General features: G+C 37.1%; 1 protein-coding gene across 1 annotated transcript in view; it reads right to left on the bottom strand.

Annotated features, from left to right (window-relative positions):
- The window catches only part of CHD7 (chromodomain helicase DNA binding protein 7), an 89548-nt gene that overhangs the window by 56399 nt on the left and 15467 nt on the right, over positions 1-17682 (bottom strand). The window contains exon 2 of the mRNA XM_053943334.1: positions 1051-1472. Coding sequence (XP_053799309.1) covers positions 1051-1472 — 422 coding nt within the window. The remainder of the gene's footprint in view (positions 1-1050; positions 1473-17682) is intronic.

The following is a 17682-nucleotide window of genomic DNA, read 5'->3' as shown; positions in this document are numbered from 1 at the left end:
AGTGCAATTTTTAAACCCTAATACAAATGGATTTTGCAAACTGATTTGGATTAACCAAGTCTGGCTGTGCTTCCATCTGGAAGTTATATTTTATAACTCTAGCCACATCTTGAAAAACAGATTCAGATGTTTGGAACAAATTCAGAACAGTTGTAAAAAATTCTAGGTACAAATGAAAAAAAAATATTGAGCTTTAATGTCTTTGTGGTCTCAGTTTTCTTCCAAGTAGGCATTTATAACCACAGTGTTTAGGGACTTGAGGGACAAGGAAAGAATCTGTGTTATTACCTATGACATATTTACTCAAGTGTAATGACAGTTTATTCTTTCTCGTACTACTCTGTAACGTTTTAAGCCTATCCTGATAAAGGTACACGATGCTGAATGGCAAGTTAAGAAATCCAGTTAAGAAACATGGTTGAACCATCTGGTCTAGCCACAAAGATTTTCTGCTAGGAAAATTGTTTTTATGTGAAACAGGAAAATGAGTATCATCCCTACAGTGAGGACACGTCAATATCCATATAAAAATGCCTTTATAACAGCAGAGCTTAGAGCCCATGAGTTGTGTTAGTATAAAACAGTGTCTGTAAGGGTTGCACAGCATACAACACTGTGAAGTACGTAACTTCTTTATTTAGGGAAAAAACATCATCAAACCACTTTACTCTCAGCCTTCATCTCTGAAACCCTACATTAATGTCGAAGCAGTTTAACTTCTTAACACAAAAACCACACACAAAAACAAATGAGTATTAGAGGAGAAAGAGTTACTTTTGAAATCTAACACATCCAGAAACTTTTCTGCCTTGAAAGGAAAAACTAACCTTCTGCCTTTCCAGCTTGCTTAAAATAACTGTGAAGCCATAAACAGGAAAGTCAAACAAGAGAAATGTGCCCAAGCTTCTCAAAAACATGATGTTGTAGATGGTATAAGGCAAACGACAAAACAAGATTTCCTCTCCACCCACGCCATTTAGCACAGATGCTCAAGAAATCCCACAAACACACTGTTTTTCTCTTATTGCATATACAAGTTTCCTGACTTACCTAGCCTTTTTGCTGGTCTTGGGTTTTGGCGTGGTATTTTTTGCTTTCTTTTCCTTTGGCTCTTTAGGGGTCTTAGGGACTTTGGGGGTCTTGGGTTCCTTCTTTTCCTTGGGTTCTTTAGGATCCTTCGGTTCTTTTTTTGTCTTGGGCTTTTTCTTTTTCTTCTTGTCTTCTTGGGAGCAATCCACTGAGTTTCTGCTTAGATTCTGGCTGTCAAGTCCCCCAGGAAAGTCTTCCTTACCAAAACCTTTACTGGGACCTTCTGCAGCAATGTGATTGTTTTTCTTTTTCTTTTTCTTTTGCTGTGGCTGCGGCTCAATTGATGGCAGATAATCATCGCTTTTCACTAGCTGGGTATTCGGTCCACTAACCTGAGTCATATCCGGCACTGGTTTCTCTAAAAAGGGTTCCGATGGAGAATGCTGAGAGAGATAAATAGAAATAAAAATTTGAGATCTGAAACTTTGATTTATAAAACTTTGCTCTTTTGGAGCATGAGGTAACAGAGGGAGAAAATATTAAGCACAAGATTAACCTACTAACAAGAATCAGTATATCTGAAACACTGAGAAGTAATACAGTAAAGAACAAAGCTTTTTGCAGTCAGAACAGTAGCAAAATGACCAGAGATTCTTGTTATATCAAGGGTAAAATTATTCTAAAGCTTGTGTAAAGTGGAAATATAGAAAATATTTAGTCTTCAACATGTCAATGCAAAATAAAATCAATTGTTGTTTCACACATGACAAAATAGTTGTTAGTAGAATGATTAACTTATTAAAAATTATTAAGCTGCACTGGAATTTTGTCCTTTGGGGAGAAAATTGTTAACGTTTGTTTCTAGACATTTGAAGGAGAATAAACGTGTATTCACAGGCTATATTGATAAAAAATTAATTAAGGCAATTTACATTGGCTCATCTGTGACAGGAGATATTTTGATCAGCAAGTGAAGGATTAAGCCACTTGAAAATGTAATACAAGGTTACGTTTTACGTCCAAGATTCACTGCTTCCAGCTTGTACTCAAAACAGATTTGTTCCTGCTCCAGACTGGGCAGAGAACTACAGTAAGTGCTTATGAACCTGCATAAACATCCTATGTCAAAGTCTCTGTAGTGCATCAGGTTTACACCAAACTTACAAACTACAGGAAAACCTATGCATAATTACACAAATGTTAAATACCTAGACTAAAATATATTGGATATATCGACAACTATTTTCACTTCAACAGTTCTATTCTACACAAAGATCTATGAGTCTGCAGTCAAAAGATATCTAAGCTCTACCATGACTCTGCAGCATATCAAAGCTCTGGCCTGCTTCTGTCTGCCTGCCCATGGTTGTAAATGCAGGACAACAGTGCTTTCTAGAAGAAACGTAATAGCATGACACTGTACTGATGCCTTTCTCACACCTACATATATGGTCAGATCATTTTACCCACCCTCTTTCTCTCTCTGTTTCTCCTCCTTTTCTGTTCCCTATAAATTAAATCAGGATGACTCTAGGTGGATTAATCATGGTATAAAAGGACAGCTATTTGAGATATTTGATTTGTTGAACTGTGGAGAAGAAAAGTTAATAACAAATAATAATTTTACTTCTACGAAAAGCAGTGTCAATGTAACTGTAATGTTCTTTGCATTTCCTTTTCTCCACTTTTTGTTCCAATGACACTTGCTTAAAAGTGGCAAGCATGCAAATGAATGGCTACAAAACCAATCCTGAGCATAAGGAGAACTGATGGGCATATACCGATAATCTACTTCAGCCACCTAGATCTTAATACAATTTTCTGAATGTAAACAAACTGAACCAGTGCAGTCCTAACTGCTTCTGCCATTTCTTCACAGTAACATAGACCCACTGTGCACCGAACACACTCTCATACTCAGAAGCAAAAGGAGCAAGGTTGTCAGGAAGGTAAGACAAGAATGCTGTCTGAGAGAGGTCTGAATGGTACATGCTACACACTACAGTTCTTCATGGAAGAGACAGAACAAGAGGGAAGGCATGAGTGACAGACTGATGGTCTTCATCTCTTAGATTAACCAAGGACTTCCAAGGGTGACTTGTGCTTGCTTCTGTCCTCCACATGTTTATTAAGATCCTTTTTAGAGCAACAGGATCTAAGTTGCAGCTCTAATGAAAACCCCATGCACTCATTGCATTAGCACTGCATCAGTCAGCCCCACTTCAAGACCACCTCATGCTAGGCATCGTGAAGTATGAATCAACACGTGTTCTAGAAATCTGTAGTCACCACTGGCACATACAGCTCTGTGCTGGCAAGTTCACAAAAACTGGGTATCTGTATAGAAAACACTATCCCACAGCGTCAGTAGTAACAATGAGTTCTGCAGTCCAATTACACATTACATAAAATGGAGATCTTTTAAAATGTTCTGATTGGTTGTGAATTTGGTTGAAAGAATTAAGTGTCTCAGATTTGTTATATGACACAGAATAAAACTTCTTCTCTGTATCTTGGACTGTTATGTGCTTGTACTAACCATTATTTTTAGGCAGGAAAATACAGGAACATTACTGAGATCATCTATAAGTACTTCTTATCCCTGAGTTTTCAGAGCAGCACTTTTAACCTGTATTTTTGCAAGACAGTCAATACACTTCTGCATTATCTGCTATTTTGTATCTCATGCAGCCTACATTTTGCAGAAAGTCCAAGTTTCACCAATTTTTTCACTGAGCCATCTCCTCCCATACTCAACCCTGTTTTGAAATACTGCTCACCTGCTATATATGACACATAAGAACTTCAGGGTTTTCTTTCCATTATTTGTAGATTTTGTATTGAGCAAGTACCTTGAATTTGGCACTACTTTATTAGTTTGCCATATTAAGAGAGACTTTTACAATTACCTAGAAGCTTATGTATAAGGCACAACTTTCTAGGACAGGTCAGAATCAGTAGTTTTATTTTTCTTCCTCTTACGCATGTGAAACTGCCAAACCAACAAATATAACAAACCACAAGAAATCCAGTAATGGCATGTATATTTAATTTTACAAAATTTTCAACATTGCAACTTCATTAGTGGTGTGACCATCACTGAAATCAATATTATATTTTATAAATGCTTCAGTATTCAAAAAAAAAAATGAATCCTTGCTGCCTTAGTAAGACTTGTGGGTTGTTTTTGTTTGTTTAAGTCTGAACAATAACTTTCAGCAGAGTCATAAGCAAATCTGAAAGCAAAGCTTTCCAATCTCCACAACAGTAGTGTCAGACCTTCATGACTTGACATTTGCAGTTTTAATATAAGGTCTGGCCAGAAGGCAAGGCCCTGAGAATGGCAGCGATTGCTGCCACACTGTAGCACCTTGTGAAATTTCAGATTCTTACTTTTCAGAAACCTTATCCACAAGAGTCATTCTCAGGCTCTAAAACAACTAAAGACTATACACTGGACTAAAACATTATGCCTGAAACAATACTTAAAAAACCCAAACTTACTGCCTTTTATTTAAAGGATCAAGTTGTGTGCATTACCAAGTATAATAATACTATGGTTTTGGTTCATATAATTCAGAATCTCTGGAACATTGCAGTTACAAAAAGACATTTCTGCCCTAATTAGTCTTTGTAGGCTGTATTTACTATTACTTGAAAATATATTACTTTTGCCACGTGCCACTCCCCTTGCAGTTTGGCACGTTTTGTAATACACTTATACATGATTTTTTAAATTATAGCACTCTTTCAAAGAAAGAGCAGTGAATACTTTTCTTTTTCTAGGAAGTCTGTGGCTGTACGTCTGCAATATGCTAAAACTGTTTATCCCTAACTGACAACCCCACATTGCTCCCTAGTGTGAAGCTGTGTAGAAGCAGCACAAATCTACTGAGAAGAGACTGGAAGCAGCTTGAAAGATGCATTTTCTTACCCCAAACCAGTTGTTTGCTCTTTCTTAAGTAGGGAGAAAAGGAAGAACAACAGGCTTTCACTATAAATATTAGATTAAGCCTACCACAGGGAATTATTTCAAATAGTTCTACTTCTTTAAATCTAGAAAGGATTAGCTGTAGTTACAGGGTCACAATTTCTAGTGAAAGAACCCATTTTCCATTTATAGCATTTTTAAAAATATGTATATTACAAATTTTTATCAAAAGATTGAAAAAAATATCTGGATATTTCACAGAAATTGTTTATCCTGCTGCTTTTAGTAGTAACAAAGCCATAATTTAGTATGTTTGTACAGAATTTAATCTTCCATGGGAAAGAAACCAGTGGAGATTAAACACAAATAGCTATTCATCCTATTTGATATTGCAGCAGAATTATTTTTGGTATTATTTGAAATAAGGTGAAAAAGGTGCTCAAAAATATTGGTGTGTTTACTAGACCCACATCTCTTTAAATCTTTTAGAGAAAAGCTGTTTTTGTAAACATTTAACAAAGAACAGATGGCCTGTTTTAATCATGTGAAAAAACCTGGAGCTCACATTAATACTCCTACCAGCGACTACTGGGGCTAGTCACCTCCCTAACCAGCAGCATGGCACAGTCTTCAGTAATTCCATTTAATTTTACAATGGACATTTTCTCATCAGTTCCCACTGCTTGACAGTTAATCAATGCTATTAACCTGCAATATCACAATGCAGGACACTCCTAAAGATTGCAGCTTATTAGAGAAAAACAGAGATTCTTCAAGAACTCCAAAGTGTTAAAACAATTTGTGGCACAACAGGCTATACAGCATTGTCAGCAAGAGCAACAACACCCAAGGAAATAAAAAAAATGAAAATACTATTAGAGAAATAGAATTGTTGGATTCTAGACTGCAAAATTTCTGGAACTCAAATCTATTTTTGAGCTTCCAAACAGGTATCACCAAGACTTGAAAAATTAAAGCAATTTGCCTGTGTTTCACAGCTGCTTACTTATACAGAGTGTAAGCTCATTCTCCCCAGCCCAAAGCACAGAGAGCTGCCTCAAACCAGGCCTGTTACGTGAAGCAGCAAGATGGACAAGACGTAGGATTAATCCAGTAAGGGTGAGTGGCAGGGAGGGAGGTTAAAGAGGAGAGTTTTTCTGTTGCTTGAACAAGGACTGAACCACAATCAACTGTAGTGTCACTTCCCTAACAGAGCAGCAACTGGAGCCAATATTGAGCTTTACAAAGTATGAAGCAAGAGCAGCAAAGTATGTGATGTGACTCAGCTCACTTTGTGAAATTTAAACATCAGCACCAAACAACAAACAATTGAAAAAAACCCCAACTTTTTACCAGAACTACACTTTCATTTCCCTTGTCAGTATTATTTCCAGATTCCATGGTCTTTTCCACATTTAAATAAAGATCTACAACAACAACACTTCATTTAAATTTTCTTGAATGTTGGTTTACTAAGTCATCTAACAGTACAGCAAGTGCTCAGTCAGTCCCCACCGACTTCAAAATACAAACCATTTTGGTATGATCTCCATACAATGGATAATTTCACTTTGGATAAATCATTGCAGAATATTCTCAACTGCAAGCCTGTTCAATTATCACCTTCACTCTGGAGAAGTTAAAATAGCAACCTGTGCAAATTCCTTGAAAACTGAACACACACTACAGCATGCTTCTGCAGCTCTACCTAGTGCCAGAGATCATTCATTTTGAATTTGTATCCTTCCCGATGGGACAGCCCAAAAGGTGTTAAAAGCCATCACACAACCAAATTGCTCCATGATTCTTCCTTTCAAAGGTTAATGACAGGATTTATCCTCCCTCTGCATTATTTAGAAAGAACTACTCATCTTGACTAATTTGGGAAGTTTCTGAGTCATGTCTCTATACATTGCTTTGTCCCTGCAATTCTCAACTCGTCTTATGAATACTTTCAGCATTAGGCCTGTCTTAGTGCCCCCTCAGTGTGAAACGTGTCACCCTTTCTAGACCTCCATAAATACTTTCCTGACATTGTCCATATGCAGAGCTCACATATCAGTAAAAACCTTAGAGTAAACAGGAATCAACACCACCACCTAAACTCTGGCCAAATGCCAGTACCCATATTCAGCAAAAGCTGTACAGTAATTTTTTTTATACTAGTTGAAGTTCAGAAACATCCTCAAGACTACATTCACACCTATAATTGTTTCAAAAATATGTTTTACTGATCAGTTTCTTCTCCTTTATTGTGAATGATGATACCTTCCCTTTTCTTTGAAACTAGTACCTTGAAGATGTGTATGTTTCTTTTACTGTACTATATGAAAATACTTAAAATATTTTGGGGAACATGATTCAGTTTAGAAATAACTGGTATCTCAGTAATTCAGAAACCCTCCTAAGAAAATTGTAGTTCCAAAGTGACAACTGGGATTTATAAACCACCAAACGATGTCAGTGATCTCTGCAATAAAGGGAAGGACATCACACCACATGAGAATGAAAGTAGGCTTAAAAGGAATCTAAATTTCTTGACATACCTGTTCAGAACACAGATGAAAGTGTATAGAAAATAGAAGTTCTAGTAATACCTTTCTGGCAAGACAAAACTACTGTGCATGAAAAACGTTAATGTTTTAGTGAAGTGCTGCTGCAATACCATTTTGTTTCTTAATCAAGTCTTATGAGAAAACAGAATAATCTAAGACTATTCCAAGTCATCCCACTCTATTACTGCTCCTTGAAACCTGCTTGTAATTGTACTGTTTTTAACAAATTATTACTTGCTGATCCAAAGTTTTTTGAAAAATTCTGCATCAAAAAAAAAATATCATTCTGATGCCAACACTATCCTAACAGTGGAGTGGAACTGATTAAAACCAATCTTAGTGCCATTTCTACCACTGTAAAACTGCTACAATTTCTGATTTGGTGGAGCTGAAAATATCACCCAATAACAGTATTTAGAGGAATAAAAACATGCTATGTAAAAGAGTTTCTTAATTGAGTCTCAGCACAGCAATAGAATTATTTATTTACTGGTTGTGTACTCTGTGAAGAAACACAGATTACAAAAGATGAATTATACTAATGTGGCCATCCAAAAAGCAAACATCCCATTATATTTTTAAGCAATTATATGTAGTGTTTTGTGTTCAAAGAAAAAGTGAGATATATTACTAAGCTATGGAATATTAGCCAATGCAATGAGTGCTGACAATTTGTTCACAGCTCAAGAAACAACAAACTTGTCCCATAAGAGATGTCCTAGGTTGCTGTCCATTGATCAGAATTGATCAGAATCAGTGTTGACCAGGCAATCTCAGACCCACTCCTACAGTAATGAAGCACGCGTGCTCCAAATTGGCTCTTCGTGTAAGACATTGCAACAGCTTCCACAAGGATTGTATGTAACCACAAGGTGTGATGTGATGGTCAACAAGACAAATGTTTTATTAATACTTTTTTTGCTAGAGATTACTTTGCAATATAGACTGACTTAGCAGTATAAGGTTACCCCTAATGCAAGCAGGGCAGGTCCCAAGTATTACACAACAGCAGCCTGACTCTCTACTCTCCATCATCACTACATAGACTGGTTGAGGACTCATGATTTTGGCAAGTTTTTACTAGCTCTAGCTGCAGAGACACATAACAAAGGGTGGGACAATTAGGTGCTGAATTCTACTGGTAAAAGCTTATTGCTCATGTTGACAGCTTGTCCACCTCAAGTCTGTCCTCCGTGCCTGGCCATAGGAAAAGGAAACTTCATTTTGCGCGTGCTCCACTATCAAGCAGAAGATGTGCCAGAACATGCCAACATGTTTTACCACACAAGTTGTTGACAGTCAGACTCGAGGATCTTAAAGGTCTTTTCCAACCTTAATTGTTCTTTGATTCTGCCATGTAACATTTGCATTTTAAAATGTGTGTATTCTCTCTGTGAAGTTATTCCCAGGCACAGCTATCAAGATACCTAGTGCTTACTAGAGAATATCCAGGAGATTTACCAACAATCTTTTCCAACCCCTCTAAGACAAGGCTGCCCATCACCAGGCAAGATAGGGAAGTCACACAGAATGTGTCAGGATGAGTCTCCAGAAAATCTAGTACAATATTTCAACTTCTCCAGTAAAGGGGTAATATAGGGGAAGAAACATCTGCACATACTCAACCAAAACAGTAATAATTAAACTGCTATTATTAAATAAATTAGCATTCTTAAAACCACTCTAACATTTTAGCCTACATACAGGCTGAATTGTTGCTCTTGTGCTTGCCTCCATGTTCCCCACAGCCCCTTTTTTTCACTGTGAAAGCAAAGCAGCTCCTCCAAAACAGTCAAATGCAAATACCCTCCTTCTCTTGGGCACAGCCATGATTTGACATCCAAGGTCCTGGGGGAAGAGACAAAACTGTACTGCCCTGTACATGCAGCCTCCTCTCTGCACCAGCAGAATTCTCCCTATTCACCTAATGAACATCAAATGCATGGAGATCCATCCTCTCTGAAGGGTAAACTGTTCCTACATCACACTGTATTGCTATAACCATAGTTCATGATGCTGTGGTCCCAACTATGATTTCCACTAAACACCCTGTTCCCTACCCAGAAAAAGAAAATGTAACAAACCAGTCCTGGCTGACTTGGTATATTAAGCACTTAGGGCCTGCCCACAGTAATAAAAGCAATAAATGCCCTCTAAACTTTGCTTTTTCTACAGAAGACTAAAGTTGCTTAGAGAACCATTTTCAGAGGGACCTTAAACAGATCATATCTACTCATATCAATAATCTTTCTGTTATCAAATTTAAATCACAGTGACATGCAGCACACAGCACCAGGTTTATGAGAAAATCAAAGACAAGCATACGTGGCACAAGCGCTGGTTCTTCTGACCACAGGCAACTGAAAAAGTTCCATCTGTGCTTTCACTGCTGCAAGTAATAGTAGCAGTAATAGCACTGCACACCACAACAGCAAGAGTGTTTCTATTCTGGTATTTTTTTTTCCCCACCCCTTCTAACACCCAAGAGTTACAGGAAAACTTATTTAACAGGCTATAAATGTAAAAAAAAATAAGGTGATGGCTAATAAGATACTATATTGCATGTTTACTTGATAAATACATACTATTAAAAATTTAAAATACAAGGTGTATGTGTTAAGTCAGAAGCAATACTTCTTTTTTGATTTGCCAAACCTCTAATAAAGTATTCTTTATCTGAATTCAGAATAAGTGCACTTCATCTTCTTGTTATTTATAATAAAGAAGTTTACTTTAGTCTAAGGAAAGAACAACTATAGAGAGACGGGCAGTATGATTGGGGTGGGTTTTTTCATTAGATTAAGCTGAAGATCTGCAACCCAGGAAACATTTTAAGTGCTCTGCAGCACTTAAGGATCAAGTAAATACAAATGAGAGAAATGTCCACCTGTCTGATCAACATCCTGTGAGCTCCAGTTTATTATTTGTAAGGACAATACTAATGCTTTTAAACAATGAATCACTGAATCATAGCATATCCTGGGTTGGAAGAGACCCACAAGGATCACCAAAGTCCAACTCCTGGCACTGCACAGGACACCCCAAGAGTCACATCATGTCCCTGAAAACATCCAAATGCTTCTCCGTCAGGCTGAGGGCTGTGACCACTCCTCCAGGGAGCCTGTTCCAGTGCCCAACCACCACTGAGGAAAAATCTTTTTCCTAATATCCAAACCAAACCTCCCCTGAAAAAACTTCATATCATTCCCTCAGGTTCTCCTATTGGCCACCAGGGAGAAAAGGATTAGTGAGTGCCCCTCCCTACACTTCCCTTCATGAGGAAGTTATAGACTGCAAAAGGACCAAACTGCAACAGACTGCAAGGAAATCCACTGGGAGCAGATGGGCACCATGTGGCTACAACTGCATATTGCCCCAGTCTAATTACTTGGCACCACTACATGCCTCTGTACTTTAGAACAACATGCCTGCGCCAGAAAGTCCTCAAACTCAGCCTTCAGGGTGACCTCGTACCTGCTTGTGTATGCACACCTGAGTGGCCTTTCTTCTGGGCTTGCCTTCCAGTCTTGGGAAGCTTTAGAAAGACACCAGTCACAGCCAGTCCTTTCAGCCTTCCTGATGTAATTCACACTCTGTTTTGCCATTCTTATCTGCCCCAGGGCAACCTCTCACCCCACTTTTGAGGGCACTCTAAGGCAAGGGTCTCCAAGAGGACTAGCCCATCTCTGAGAAAGCCATCCCAGAGACAGCCTAGGGGTCACAGCTGCCCAGTAAGTCCTCAGTCATAGACATGACAGAGTTGCTCTTCAGCAACTGAAGAGCACACCACCAAACATTCATAAACAGTAAGATGCAGCAACCACCAGTAAAACGGTTTCATTTTTAGGCCGTTACATTTATTAGCATATTATGTTTGTTCCAATACAGTAGGAATAGATATAACTTCTCTATCACTTTCCTAACCCTTCCTTATATACCTAGGAAAACAAAAGCCAAGCATTTTTCTTTTAAGAGTTCCCTACCATCAGCTTCTTGTTAAACATCCATGTTTAAGAAGCCTGCATATATAAAAAATATACCAGTCACAATTTAATGACAAACATGCATCAGATGACAAGGCTGGTGAAAAGAGGATGCAATTCATAGAGAGTCTTTACTGAGAACTTTATCACTTCCTCTATCTGCCCGCCCCAAGAAATAACAAGTTTTCCCCAAAGGTATAAATATATGATGTTCAAGGAAAGGGCAATGGCCTTAAATGTTAAAGATTTCAACAGATGTGAAAAGGACTAGAACTCCTGAGTTTTTACTCCAGTCCAGATTTGCATTAGTCCATTGAAGTCCCAAGATACTTCCACAATACCATCTCCAAGTATTTTTATTAAATCACAGAGTACTCTGAATTTTCCGTGGTTTGCAATACGATATTTTTATAATTTCACCAAGATATGTTGCAGTTAAGAATGTACCAGATGAAGAAAAATTAGCTGAAAGCATTAGAAGAAACATTACCAGCACAGATAGTATACTTTGGTTTCAGTTTGGAGCTGACAAACATTCACTTCAATGATATTTTATCTGGATGACTGGAAGAGACAACAAGTTGTACTCAAGTCTTTTCTGCTACATATTTAAAAAAGCACAGAATTCTGTGATCACATGGACTTCTAATACTGTAAAATACTAAGGTACCACCAAAGAAAGAAAGTTAAACCACTCTAAACCTATTATTATTTAATGATTCTAATCTTTACATTTGCTAACTTCCTCTGATTAAAAGAGCCTCATTTCAGAATTTTCTCCCAAAAGACCATATTTGATAAATGTTTTCTGACACCACAAGATTACATCCACAGTATCTCAATCAAGCTGTCTCTACTTTTTATGTCTACTCCAAATCTCAAATTTTAATTGCTACTGTTTCAATCTCATAGTAACGGTGAGCACACTTAGTACTAGGAGATTCATAATCTAAAACTATAACTTTATGTTTTGACAGTCTAAATGCCATTTCCTTAATCACAAAGAAATACCACATCATGAGGAAAAAAAGAAACTCCAAAATCCCACTGCCACCATCACTTTTACTTCTATTAGATGTCCCAAATAAGTTGGATTTACTTTTCTAACCCATTTTTATCCAATATTAAACTATTCCTCTCCAGCAGAGATTCAAAACCTTTCTTCAGGCACTGACCAATAAGTCAGCCTGCAAGTAAAACAGCAAATATGCAATGTTGTCTTGAAAAGATTAATACTTAAAGTTCATTGTAACCCTAAGAAAACACTCTGTAAATTATAAACATATTTTTATTCTTTTACATTACAGTCTAAGTTATTTAAATATTTCAGATACTAGAAAACAAAGAATAATTGTTGTTACTAAATGAATTTTATGTCCTACTGCTTAACTTTCTACAGTAATGTCTCTAACCTACAGTGTGACTCTTCCCTAGTTATTCTACAACTGCTGTCTCATGCAGTTCACAGGATGGATGAGACTTCTAGATTAAATCAGATCTAAATGATTATGACATTATCCTGAAGAAAAGACTCATGTTACCTTGGGAAAGACTATGACAAGTGATGAAAGCAGTGAACGTCAGGAAAGATAAGTTACTTCTTCCTACCAGCCTCAACTCATTGTGATACTTTTTTTTTGTCCTAGATGGGCTTTTGTTTTGTTGGGTTTTGTTTTTCCCTTTTCTTTTAAATTACATACTCATTTCTTACTAAGGGGTTTCCAGCAAAGGACTTGCCATGGACCTTCTTGAAAACTGCTCAATGGTGACTGCAAGAAAGCACCTACATGGATAACTACTGGCTTCAGCTTCAGGGCAATACAGCCCAGCATAACACACACAAAGTAGTCCAAATCCCATTACTATCACTCTTGCCTCAGGCAATTCCCTCTCCCTCTGTACTGGTTTACTCATATGTAAAATGGAGAATACACACTATAGGAGACTTAAGATGATGAATGAATTAGTGGTTGGTGAAGTTTTGATGCCGTGTGAAGGCTGACCTAGAACAGAGACCGGACAGTTAAAGAATAAAACAGGTATTCATTAGAAAGCTTTAATGGATACACCTTGGGCAGTGCAAGAGCCCAGCCAGGGCCACACCCATGATGAACCCAAAATGGTCACAAAATGTCCAACAGGTCACAGGGTCTCTCACTTTTATAAGTTCTGGTCATTAGCATATTGGAGTTAATTGTCTAATTATAGCTTTAGATTATGAAATCCCATCCTTGTTTTTTTCTCTTCAGTCCATGTTGTTTATGCTCTTGGGCCTGAAATTTGGATCAGTTGTCCTTGGTCCCAAGCTAGAGAAGGAATTGTTTTGTCTACCTACTCTGTGAAGAGAGCCTACTATCCCCTGATCTGAAGCACAGATCTACACACTAAAGCAGTACAGAATCTGGAAAATATGAAAACTTAAACCTGAGGCATCAATTTAGCTATTTTTACAAAGATATGCAGAGAGGCACTGTTTGTCAGAAGAGTCTGCCTGGTTCAAGGGACTCAGTGATATTCATTATCAGGTTTACTGAATAATATAGAGTCAACAAATTATCAGGCCATACCTCAAACAATAAAACCAAAGTAATTAAAAAGCTACTTCTGTCACAAAAGGTTACATACACAGATTACATCCTATTTTATTGGCATCAGGAACATGCAGTGTCAGTCCTACCTCAGATCTTTTTTAACTAAAGCTTTGCAGCTTGCCATCATTCCCCAAGCACAATCAGATAACTTTTGTGTTAAGTAACATAGTTTAACATTTTCTGTCACTTACTTCTTTCTTGATACTTACTTTCAAAAAGTATATATAAATGTTACAACCAAACCTTCTTGCCAACTAGAGACACAAGGCAGACTCCTCATATGGTAACAAACAATTACAGTTTTCCAATGGTCTCATCACACCCCTCTTTCAGAGCCACTAATGCTTCACCAACCTAAATACTGAAACGTTTTAAGTGTCCCATATTAAATATGTGGGAAAACCACAAAAGAAGATTTAAAAGCAGCTATTGCTCCTCATATATATGCATTTACTAATATATACATATGTACTCAAACATTTAACTTTCAGTGTTTAAATTGTTTCTAATGATGTCTTACTCCCTTCCCAAACTCCAGCTGTTTCAATGCTCACTTTCCAATATTGTACAAAAAAAATCAGCACAATCAAAAACCTGCCAAACCAACCCCAAAACCAGCCTGCAAAAGGGGAAAAAAAAATCAACTACATCAAGCCAGTTGTCCCCTGGTTATATGCTCAATTAACTTCTCCCACCCTGTCATGTAGAAGATACTCAGTCTTCAAGTTAAATAGCTTCTATGTAGATAAAACATAATGCAAAAGACAAGTTTTCCCTTTTCCCTCTCCTGTGTCTAAATAGAAAAGGAAAATAACCTGGAAAGTAATTATTTGTGCAATGGCTCTCTTACATTTTGTTTTCAATACACTCCTAAATAGCTAAGCAGTAATTCTAAAAAAGTCTGATTAACCAGTCTTTAAACACCTATGGCTGATCAAGTCACAGAAATCAGAGAGCAAAAGGTACAATATATCTTCAGCAGTGATGCATTTTATACCAATGACACCGATATATTATGGGAGACATACTACTAAAGATTTAATGGTGCCAATTAAAGAAGGCAAGAGTTTGCATGGCTCAATGGCTGAGTCATAGACCTTTTCCCCATAATAGGTTCCATTATAGTCCTGAGCTCAAGCTGTGGGAAGAGGATTACAAATGAGTAAGAGGAATTAGTATTTTTAAATGTTATTGCCAAGGAAGGTGTCCTTTAAGCATTACACAGCTGAATGTCTCTCCTAGCAGTAGAGCACCTTATGCTTACTCACCATCCTAGTTCTAAGTGAGATCCTCAGAACTGTGGACACCTCACGTCAAAACACTAACACAGAAATTAAGCCCATCAGTGTAGAGCCCTCTGAAGTTTAATCAGTATTTCATAAACATTTCCAAACTTGAAATATTTCAGTACTTGTAATTTTTGTGCCATTCTATTACCCCTGATTTTTAAAAATTCATATATACTTACATAAAAAAATCTAAGACTGTGTAGCTAAAGACCAAAATTGTTTGTACTTCAACCACAGGATTGTCTGTAAACAACTGGTGTGATGTACAATGAGGAAAAGAAAATTAAAACATTCAACTGCCTCTCAAGATTGCTTCCAGTAAACCTAGGGAAGTATTTGTGCCAGAGTACAACACTGCACAAAATTCTAATCCACATCAACAACAATTACACCTCAGGTACAACTGCAGATTATCCTGAAGGAGAAGTCCAAAGGGAATTTAACTTACATTACATAGATTGCTATTTATCAAAACACTAACAGATCCTAATACAGTAAACAAGAATAATTAAGATGGGTAAAATTGACACCAGAGCAAATTCAGTATGAAACTGGCATCTCATAAATTTAGGACAGTCAGATTCCTGTTCCAACATTCAAACTGATCTGATTTGGATAAGAATTTCAAAAAACAGAAATACTGGAATCAAAAGCCAAGTGCTCTTTGACCTTGATGAGGTTTAGAAAAGCAGTTCATAAGATGGCAGATGTGACAGCTGGAAGCTCAACTCAATGGCCCAGACAACCTTTACAAATGACTGGGAACAGTAAAAATCAAGAGCAAAATCTTGTTTACATTAAAAAATAAATGCATTTTAACAAATCCAATTTGGAATATGACAAACATCAAACATACTAGTGAAGAAAACTAGAATATTTAACTAGAAAAGAGTTAAATATGGTTAGAAAAAACATTTATGTTTAATTTTCTAGGGGAAGAAAGCATCTATTAAACAGACTAATAGGGCTGGTAAAACAAGTTCCTGGTCACAGAAATTTTATCTTCAAACCTGAGAAAAGGGGTTGGCTACCCAAAAAGCTTTTATAACTACACTGGCCAAAATAGTCAGAAAAAACCCCGTAGTATTACCTGTTTTATAAGCTTTACATCACACATATCCTTAAGTCACCACAGCTATGAATGTGATTACTGAGATAACCCCAAAAAAACTCTGTGATTTCAAATGTATGTTTTTGTAAATTTTTTTCTTTGACAAGTAATAGTCTTTGTATCATGACTATCATATAAAATGCAACAATGCTGTTGTTAGAAAGGGCTGCTTATTAAATAATGATGCCACAGTACCAGTGTTCTTTTGCAATGACTTTTCTATTCCCTGGTTTGGACAATTTTCCCCAAACTATGCAGAAGTCATTTTTATTTTCAAGTTCTCCAGACAACAGAGACTTGAGAAAAGCAGAAATACGCAATCTATTAAATTATTGGTCATCCATAATTTGCTCATTTATGCAGTTACATCATTTCAGTATTAGTGATATACTTGTAAGGAGTGGGTTAGTGCAGGAGGGAGCCAGTATCCAGTTGCTGGGCCTGTGTCTTAACCTGCCAACCAGAATTTTGCAACTAAAAAGACTCCTGAGAGAATTTCACCTCTTTCTATGCTGTGTTGGAAAACTTGTTCTTCCTGAAGAGCTTCCTACACACATCTCTAATACAAGAGATCAGAATCAATGAGGATAAATGAAGGTAGAACAAATTCTTCCCTCAAAAACTAAGAGGAACCTTTTCCATAGAAATTACCCCATAGCTCCCAGCCCAGAAATCCACACCCTGCTTTGAGGGTTCTCCAGATTAGTTAATCAATAATCCAGAACCCCTTCTTCTATCTCCACCCATTGGGGCAACTGAATGTTTTATAGAACTGTTTTGTTTTAGGCTAAGTTTGATACAAACTGATGTAGAGACACTTAAAAGAGACAGAAAGGAGCAAGAGCTTTTATCTTTTACACTTAGTAGTAAGTCTTACACAGTTGATAACTGAAAAAGCAAGACAACTGAAAAGCAAGATCATATTTCAACTACTTACAATCCAAGTTTTCTTGGATATTTATTTTCTCCCCCACAATGTTTTCTTTGCTTCATTTATGAATACAAGCAGCTAAACTCACAGAACATTTCTCACTTAAAAGGAAAAGACATTGATCAAGATTTAAGTGATTCTGTGTTTTTAACTTGCAAGAAATAAACTAGTGGTTTTCTAGCATTGAAGCAAGGTAGGCATTTTCACATGCACTGCTAGTATGCTTTTTATGTAGCAGTCCCCACAGTTCTGCATGAGAATT

This window comes from Vidua chalybeata, chromosome 1 (genome assembly GCF_026979565.1).
Source record: "Vidua chalybeata isolate OUT-0048 chromosome 1, bVidCha1 merged haplotype, whole genome shotgun sequence".
NCBI classification, from domain to species: domain Eukaryota; kingdom Metazoa; phylum Chordata; class Aves; order Passeriformes; family Viduidae; genus Vidua; species Vidua chalybeata.
This window is presented reverse-complemented; position numbering and strand designations above follow the sequence as displayed.